Source organism: Austrofundulus limnaeus, unplaced genomic scaffold (assembly GCF_001266775.1).
Source record: "Austrofundulus limnaeus strain Quisiro unplaced genomic scaffold, Austrofundulus_limnaeus-1.0 Scaffold579, whole genome shotgun sequence".
Lineage (NCBI taxonomy): Eukaryota > Metazoa > Chordata > Actinopteri > Cyprinodontiformes > Rivulidae > Austrofundulus > Austrofundulus limnaeus.
Window position 1 is genome coordinate 300172 of NW_013952981.1, and position 10031 is coordinate 310202.

At 40.1% G+C, this 10031-nt stretch overlaps 1 protein-coding gene across 1 annotated transcript in view; it reads left to right on the forward strand.

Moving 5' to 3' along the window:
- mms19 (MMS19 homolog, cytosolic iron-sulfur assembly component) overlaps nucleotides 1-8508 on the forward strand; it is a gene marked incomplete at its 3' end in the record, with an annotated part of 37492 nt that extends 28984 nt beyond the window's left edge. Inside the window, 3 exon segments of the mRNA XM_014026671.1 lie at nucleotides 869-1024; nucleotides 1394-1493; nucleotides 8406-8508. Coding sequence (XP_013882125.1) covers nucleotides 869-1024; nucleotides 1394-1493; nucleotides 8406-8508 — 359 coding nt within the window.
- Between the last annotated feature and the right edge of the window lie 1523 nt (nucleotides 8509-10031).

The following is a 10031-nucleotide window of genomic DNA, read 5'->3' on the forward strand; positions in this document are numbered from 1 at the left end:
TGTATGTATGTACGTATGTACCAACTGTATGTATGTATGTACGTATGTACCAACTTTATGTATTTATGTACGTATGTACCAACTTTATGTATGTATGTATGTATGTATGTATGTATGTATGTACCAACTGTATGTATGTATGTACGTATGTACCAACTTTATGTATTTATGTACGTATGTACCAACTTTATGTATGTATGTATGTATGTATGTATGTATGTATGTACCAACTGTATGTATGTATGTACGTATGTACCAACTGTATGTATGTATGTACGTATGTACCAACTTTATGTATTTATGTACGTATGTACCAACTTTATGTATGTATGTATGTATGTATGTATGTATGTATGTACCAACTGTATGTATGTATGTACGTATGTACCAACTGTATGTATGTATGTACGTATGTACTAACTGTATGTATGTATGTACCTATGTACCAACTGTATGTATGTATGTATGTATGTACCAACTGTATGTAGGTAGGTAGGAGGTAGGTACGTACGTTAATGCACAAAAGCAGAGATGTACGTACATCTCTGCTTTTGTGCATTAACTCTCACAGGATGGAGGAAAGGAGGAGGAAATTGGTCTTGGTGGAGGTTTGCACTCTCTGAGTGCTTCTAGTTGTTAGTGTTTCTGTGTGGATGGAAGCAGTCCTAGTTGCTGTGCTGTGTTTACAAGGATACTGTTTAGAACGGACAAATTAAGAGATGGATTTGGACAAACTGTCCCCTGTGTGGACAAGGATCTGATGTGTTTGTTGATCTAACGCTCTGATAGGCGAGCAGGAGGAGAATGTAGATCATTTTACTGCCAGCTGACCCTCCTGCACACTGACCCAGTAACATCTTGTTTTCAGGTAGCTCTCGTTTCTCCGTGGATGAGGTGGTGCTAGCGTGCCGCAGCCTGCAGAGGATCGCAGAGCAGGTTCAGGACACTGAGGAGGCGGGACAATGTTTTCATGATGTCATCATCCCACGCCTGCTGTCTCTGGCACTGCAGGCTGCACTTCAGAGTGAGCAGAATAATATGCAGGGGGCTAGTTTATTATTATTTTTTTTTTGCTTTAAAAAAGCATTTTACATCTTCAAGTTGTAGCTATATTTCAATACAGTCCACCCAAAAACTACAAATTCTATTTAAATAGCAGGTTGTAATAAATGCACTCACTAACAAGCATGCATGTAGGCCTGGTTTGATTAATTTACCTGGTAAAATAAGAGCTTAGTTGGACTGATGATGTAATGTTAGAACACAGTGACTGATCTAGAATCAACACACTGAAGTACAGTTGTCCTTTATTAATCATATTGTTATTGACTAAATGCCACAACTAACTGTGATGAATTGTTTGGTAAAAGATCATGTACTTGGTGTTTTGTAGATGAAGGTCCATCTGGTCCTGGTAGTCCTCTGACAGAGGAACAGATCCTGTCGGCCATGGTCCCTGTCATCAGTACTGCCTGCTCCCGGCTGCAGCCCACGTCAGTAAAACGCTGTCATTGTTTGCTCTGTGTGAACTCCTGTCACTTTGTCAATCAGACGTGCTGTGCTGTAGAATAACTCTGACCAGTCTTCAGACTTGTTCTGCTCAGGGTTCCTGCAAACTCTGCAAATGTCAGGAATTTATTTTAAACTGTTTCCAGAGCTGGATAAATGGGAGGAAAAACAGTTCAGACAGACATAAGTATTTGCAGACTTTTTTCCTTTATTATTTTCTAAAAGACTCAACATTTTGGACAGTTGCACAAACAAACAGAGCATTTTTTTTAATATAAATAAATGATAAACATAATGACCCTGATTTTCCCTTTTAATGTTAACCACATCAAGTTTTATCCATCAGTATCTTTGTTTTTCGTTCAGAACTTTCAAACCACCTAAGGTCAACATATGGCCCAAAGGTCAGAACTGGCCTGTGGATGACATCAGTCTGGCCCACAATGTCCTACAATAAAAACAAAACTAATCTGAATGTTTACCATCTTTCACGCCAGACTTTTAAACTAAGATGATCTAATGTGGAGAACTGATGTTCTAACCCATCAGGGCTTTTCTATGGTCAGGTGGCTGTTGCTGCCATCCTCTCCATGATCAAGCCTCACACTGGTTCTTCTCTGTTGTGTGTGTGTGTCTCCATCTCAGTGTGTCCCTCACTCTGTGGGTGGATCATCAGCAGTGGCTTCAGCTGTTGTAGGGAAAAAAAACAACAAAAGGAGGGGAAAAGAGTTGTGGTTTTATCATCCTGTAATCGGAGTTGATTATTTATTTATTGATGCGGTGCCATGTAGAAGTGCTTATGTAATCATCCAGGAAGTGTTTGCAAGTTCTGCCTTTCCCAAGATCGGCAAAAAGGTTAGACAGTTTTATCACTGTTTTCACCATGTTTTTTTATCACGCAGCATGCTCTTATTTCAAAACAAAAGCATCTCTTTCCTGGAAGAAGTTTGCACAAGTAACACCTTCCCTCTGTCAATCAATCCAAGTGCTAATCCACGGGCAGCAATCTGCTGACATCAGTGGCAGATGCTGGTCTTTCAAGGAGTGGAAGCTTAATTTCAGCCTACATCATAAAATGTGTTGGTTTATTTAGACGTGAATTCTACATGAAGTGTGTCCATCTGTGAGTACTTTGTGACAGTGGAGGGACTCAGCAGCAGCCGATGGACAGAAACTATGATAGAAGTCAGAGAGAGTGATAGAAGTCAGAGAGAGTGATAGAAGTCAGAGAGAGTGATAGAAGTCAGAGAGAGTGATGGAAGTCAGAAAGAGTGATGGAAGTCAGAAAGAGTGATGGAAGTCAGACGTCGGAGAGAGCGACGGACGTCGGAGAGAGCGACGGACGTCGGAGAGAGCGACGGACGTCGGAAAGAGTGATTGAAGTCAGACGTCTGAGAGAGCGACGGACGTCAGAGAGAGCGACGGAAGTCGGAAAGAGTGATTGAAGTCAGACGTTGGAGAGAGTGACAGACGTCGGAAGGAGTGATAGGAGTGAAAGAAGTTAAAATAGAGTGATAGAAGTCAGAAGGAGTGATAGGAGTGATAGGAGTGATAGAAGTCAGTGATGGAAGTCAGAAAGTGACAGAAGTCAGAGTGGTAGAAGTCAAAAAGTGCGATAAAAGTCAAAAAGAGTGATAGAAGTCAGAAAGAGTGATAGATGTCAGAGTGATAGATGTCAGAAAGAGTGATAGAAGCAGAGATGCCAACCATTACGATCTGACCGTAATCATTACGAAATTGAGACCCGCTCTGAACCATTACGGCGTACTAGACATTTGTTACGATCTGGCCTTGTGCCAAGCTTCATTCATTCAGCTGAGCTGCTGGGAACCCCTCCCGCTGCATTTTTCCACCTACGCGGTTCGGTTTGGCTCCACCCCACTTCGCACCTGTTTTCGGTGTTTCCGCTGTGACTCCCGGCTGCACTCTGCCCACTTTTTCGGACCTCCTCTCGAGGTAGTACAGAGGCCAGCACCGTTTGGGGAGTGGAGGTGCCGAAGCATGTAGCAGTCACGATTGGCCAGTGAAGCTGCCTGGATGTTCCAAATGATGGCAGAGCACTGGGAGAAGCTAAAAAGATATTGAGCCTGTTTTCAGAGCAGTGAAGGACCACAACAACAGCAGGAGTGGCTCAAAGCTGTGGGACTAGAGCTGCTGTGGGTAAATGAAGGGGATCGCTCTTTACAGCCACCGGTTAGTTAGTTAGTTAGTTAGCTGCTGCTAACTGTAGACTGGTCTCGTCACAAACTTCATCTGCAGACGGTGAGTGCTTCGTGCATTTAGTGAGATATTGAACATAATTTATGGGACACGTCTCGCTTGTGAAACTGTACCTTTTATTTATAAAGTTTGTTCCAATGTGTCCTGTGCGTGTTCGTTTCCGATGAGGATCTCCGTGGTTTGTTTAGCGATCGAGGCTAAAAACAACAGCCCCAGCTCTTCATTTATTGTAATTAGTAATTAATTATGACCGTATTCGAGGCTAATCATTAGTTTTCTGTCCAGAGTCACCTTCGACAAGTGACCAGCTGAGCTCCTGGACCGTTTCTCAGGGTATGATTATTATTTACAGACTAAATACCCTGCTACAGCAAACCATTGCTTATAAATGCAGTAAAACAAAACCAAAATGATTTTCTAATAAATGAAATTACACTTACTGCACACTTTATGCCTAGGAGTGTGAGTAAATATGTTGATTTTTTTCTTTATGGATTTAACTCAATGAAAAACAAACAGCAATGCCAATAGTATCGTTATTTCACAAAATAAAAGTCAGACAGTATACTGTATACAGCAGCTACTTTTAAAAGACGTTACCGCTCTGAACCAGCCCGAACTGAGCCGCGAGGAGCCGGACTCAGTAATGGAAAAGACTAATCATCTGTTATTATTTTTAAAAGACAAATATAGTTTCCTCCTTATTCAGTTTAAATATTGTGACAAGAATTCCCTGTGACTACAAATTCATCTTCAGCTGTTGAGTCTGATTATAGAAGGGTGAATGAATAAAGGAGGCCCAATAATAGGATAGATGAATGTACTGTTCAGCAAAGTTATGTTCATAAAGCACCCATTTTATAAACTCTGTTTTAGCACTTGTTATTTATAATCTCTCATCTAGAAATAAGTAGGTTTGTATGAATACTTTGAAGTTTAAAGATATAAATTCCATATATTTTTTATTATGCGCACAAACTGCCAAAAACGAACGCACTCCATGCGACGCAAATGCTCCGAGACAATCATTATGATTTGGGATGACTCCAGGTTGACACCTCTGTAGACGTCAAAAAGGAGTGATAGAAGTCAAAAAGGAGTGATAGAAGTCAAAAAGGAGTGATAGATGTCAGAAAGAGTGACAGAAGTCAGTATGAGTGATAGAAGCGCGTCTCCGGACATGAGCAGCTACAAAAAACCCACCAGAAATAGAAACTCGATTTGTTGCTAGTCGTTTTTAACAAAGAAAATGCTGCTAAAAGGATTAATAAAGTCTGCGGTTCAACTCAGAACAGAATGAAACTAAAAAATTCTCCCACTGAATGTTTACACCAAAAGATCACTGATTCGCTCATTTTGCTGTCAATCTAAAAGGGATTCAGGCTCAGACAGATCATCCAATCATCATGCAGAAGCTGAGCGTCTGGGCCAGCCGAGGTCAGCTCACTGCCCATAGACCCCCAGAGACGCTGAGCGTCTGATGGGCGGGACAAAGCCAGCATTTATCCAATGACTCGTCTCGTTTCACTGCAGTCTTTGCATCGCTAATGAGCTCTGTGGACGCTCAGCGTCCGACTGTTTAAAGCTCTGTGAAGCTGAGGGAATGAGTGAGAGGAAAGCTGCGTCGTTACCAGCAATAAGAAGCTGATTCTGACAAAAGTTGAGTGCGTTATAGCACAAATTTAGTTAATGACATGAACACACAACAGTGTATATTTGAGCACTTTTTTTTACATTTTAGGGGAAGCTGAGCTTCCTTTGCAGTCTCAGAGCAATCGCCTCTGACTGACATCAAACTAAGCATGCTGTGCTCGCTTTGACCCACTTAGAGGTGGTTCTAAAAGTGTGGGTCAGAACTAGGCCTGTGTATTGGCAAGAATTTGGCGATATGATACATATCATAACAGAGGGGTCACGATACGATATATCCCAATATATTGCGATACTGTAAGCAAGGCAATATATTGCGATATATTGCGATTTTTTTGTCCAAAAATTCTATTAAATAAAAACATCTTACTGTAAAAAAAAAAAAAAAAAAAAAGAAAAGCTAATGTTCACTTACAATGCTAATGCTACCCTTACTCTCTGGCGCTCAAGAGGTAGAGGAGCCAAATGGCTGGCTCACTGCTGCCAACTAGTGGTCAGAGGCTGAACTACAACATAAAAATGAATGGTTGGCAAGAAGGTTAACATTTTAAACCTTAATAAAAAATCGATACAGGGCTTTAGAATATTGATACAGTATCGGGAAATGAAATATCGCAATATTTCTATGTATCGATATTTTCTTACATCCCTAGTCAGAACCAAATGGAGACACATTTGACTGAGACTGAACCACAGCGTACAGGCACATGAATGAAGAGAGGTCTGTATTGATACCATACCATAAATACCATACCAGTACCACTGCACACTGTTAGAAAAGCTTAGTGAGATATTGTGTAATATTGTGATGATGATACCAACTCTGATAAACCCTCATTTTCCTTCCTGACATCACTGTCATCTAAACCTGGTGTGGTCATCAGGGCCAATGAGTGTTGCATTTACATCAGAATGTGAATGATTCTACATGGAGTGGAACATGATTGACTGCAGTCCAAACAGTCCTTTCTGATATTGATATTGCACTCACTGATATTGTGACAACAAAAGTTTAATAAATTGTGCAGCCCTAAATGTAATATTTATTACCTGAAGGTTTCATTAAAGGGGACATTTCCTGCAAAATCCACTTTTTTTATCCATTAAATACATTTTGTTGTATTTGGTGGTTCTAGGAGTGCAGAAAAGTTAAATTTCTTCTCTCCTGGTGCTGCAAATATATCCTTATATCAGGGTTCCCACGGGTCCTTGAAATCTTTGAAAGTTTGTGAATTAGAAAAAAATATTTCAAGGCCCTGGTAAGTTTGTGAAAACAGCCAAAAATTACACTTGTCCTTGAAAGTCCTTGAATGTTTTTGTGGATTGAAATTCTCTATTCACACAATTGATTTTCATCATCTTTTTTAAAAAAATTATAAAATTTTAAAAAACTTGTTGCGGTGGATAACTCAGGATTACAGTAAACTGACGTCATTATTTCTGACTCAACAACTTCTATGTTCAGTTTTTCATTGAATCAACATGATATTAAACCTGTTTATTGGTAACATTCTGTGGTAGCAGTAGGTAATTGCCGTTGGGTGTGGTTCTTTAATTTGAGGAAATTGGTACTGGAAAGTCCTTGAATGTCTTTGAATTTGATGTTGACCAAGGTGTGGGAACCCTGTTATATTCTGTTAGGGTCAAATGGTAAATGGACATTCACCCACTCACACACACACACACATTCACACGCTGATGATGCTAAGCTACATTGTAGCCACAGCTGCCCTGACACTGACAGAAACAATGTTTTCAGCCTGTTGAGTTTTCTCTGTCTTCTGTGATGTTTTCTGAACTATTACACTGAATTTTTTTAATTAAATTGTAAAGTAAAATGTTTCCGCTAAAAATACGATAACCCCCTATTTTGAACTGGATTGGACTGGTCTGGAAACCTGAAGGGGCGGGGCTTAAAGCATCTTAAAGGAACAGTAACAAAACGAGCTGCAGTGAGGCACACCGCAGAGAAGGGCTGAAAGAGGAGCTGCTAAAGTTAGAAAATAAAGGAATTCAGACCAAAGCTTTGCAGTTCTACTTTATAAAGACCCAACTGAAGGATTTAAATGAGAACTCATTCAGTGGTTTATGAGATATTTTGCTAACAGACCATTAACTCGAGCTCATAATGTGTTGGGTTATCAATCTCAGCTACTCCCACATCAATATTTGAAATTATGAGGTGTGAAATTGACTAAATGACAGTATAATATAATATATTTTTTTTACTTTACAACTTAAGTATAAATCTGTTTACTTTGTAAAAATTCACAAGATGTGAAAAACCTGCACTCACAAAATGCAGTCTGTAAAAGTGTTGGAACCCTGGCTGCAGATCATATTGTTTAGGGGTGGGAATATTTTTTATTTTTTTAGAAAGTTATTCATTTTATTTGTAACAATTATATACACAACAAAGAACAAAAAACATGCAATTAAAATAAATTCAAATAGAATGAAAGGCAGCAGAAGAAGAATAAATCTTATATCTGCCCCTTTTTTTTTTACCCAAAATATGTTCAAAATGAAAGTAAATTACAACAAAAATCAAAACAACTGAAAACACACAAAAACAAAACACAACACTAAATTTAAAACACCAACTCAAACAACAATTTGCATGAATTCACTTATGCTTCTCCATATTTCTTCAGAATACTTGTTTTTATCATTCTCTTCAATAAATACAAAGATCTGGCATTTTTGACCTCATCTTCCAGACCGGTCCATAATCTTATTCCCTGGATTAAAGTGGATCGCTCCTTCAGGCTCGTACGGAACCAGGGTTTCACAAACACTTTGATTCAATGAAACAAATCGATTTTAGGACTTTATAAATCAATACTGAGTCTTTGTAAAAGAGAATCACGATTCTGACGTGAATCATTTTTTGGTGCACACTAATACTGTTTTCTGGACTGTTTTTGCTGAATTATTATTATTATTATTTTCTCTTGTGTCTTGAATTTGTTGGTGCAATGCTGTTGAGAAAGTGAAGTTTGAGAGGTGTGGTTTCCTTTCATCAGGATGGCGGGACAGACAGCATCAAGGGTGGTGTCTCTCTTCCTGGAAGGTGATGTCACCTTTTTGCCTGATAACTCCTTCCCCTCTGACCTTCAGCTGCTCAAGGTATGTTTTCTGGTGTGAACGTCTGCATGTGTACATGCCAAGGAAAAGTTTTTTCTCTTGTGACAATCGTTTCACAGTAGTAAACAGATCTTTATTACTTCTGTTCTGTTTTTGTTTTCTGTGATTGCCTTATTTGAAGCGTGTCTAACAGCTGTTCTTCACTTCAGCAGCAGGGGGTGCTGTGGAGTCGGTCTCAGTTGGTCTGTCTGCTCATGGCCTGTGTGTGTTCATTACCTCGTAATGTGAGTCTCCTCTAACACGCTGTTCTGATTTCACTTACTAAAATACAAAAACACTCTGCTTATTTGAAGTTCAGGCTGTATTGGTACTTCTCAGTGTTAGAACATTATAGAAGAGTTCATTTATTTCAGTAATTCAGGTTTTAAAACCTCTAACTTACATAGATTCATTCTGAACAGTGACATACAGTTCTTCAAGTGTTCTGGCTGACAGCTGATGAAAACAAAGAATATTAATGAGACCAATAGATAAACATGTACATGGTCCATTGGCAGCACTTAAGGGCTCGACACACGGGAGGCTACGTCGCTCGCTCTCCTTTCATTTCCTATGGAAGTTGTGTGATGAGGCAACAAGCGCTCGGCCTCCTCCAGCCAAGCTACTTGTGAAATTTCTCGCTCATACACGTAGATATGCACATGCGAGCTTGCAGTTATTTGAAGACTTGTTAACCTCTGCTCTTTGCTTTTGAGATATAGTCTCTAAAAGGCTCTTTTTATACCCAGTTCTCATATTGACCTGGGGTCAATTAACCTAGTTACCGTATTTTTCGGACTATAAGCCGCGACTTTTTTCCTGAACTTTGAACCATGCGGCTTATAGTCCGGTGCGGCTTTTACGTGGATTTTTTTCTTCAGCCACCAGGGGGCTCTTATGCTCCATTTGCTTCAACCACTCGCTTCAAAAAAGAAGAAGAAAAAAGAAAAATGCGATCCTTCCAGAACCGACTGTTGTACCAGGAAGCAGCAATTTAAACATAGTCAGTGGCCAAAAACTCATAAAAGGGGATAAAACAGACATTTTTCACGGTGGAATCTGACTGATAAAAACTTTGGAGCTTAATCCAGGACCAGTTTGTGGATAAACGTCGAGTGAAGAGCCGCGGACTTTTTTTTTCCTCATTGCACTCCCCAGGGAAGGAATCCCATGCAGTGACGTATGCTGGAGCGGGAGGGCTTTCCCAGCAGCTGACTGACGGGGATAAATCATTCACAAAAACTGGCCGAATGCGAAGAGCGACATTTCCTGATGTCTGCCAGTGGATCCTAACAGTGTGGAGCAGAGTGAATGAGTCCACCATCACCAGTGGGTTCTGAAAGGCTGGACTGCTACGTGAAGAGGACACTACAGCTTCAGAGACAGCCCAGGAGGACAGCGACACAGAAACTGAACAAGTACCGCTGTGTGACGCAGCTTGTTTAACTCCGACACTGAAGAGGAGGATTTCGACTGTTTCAGTGCGCCGGAGGACGATGAATGAGACTTTTTGTTGGACCAGAAAC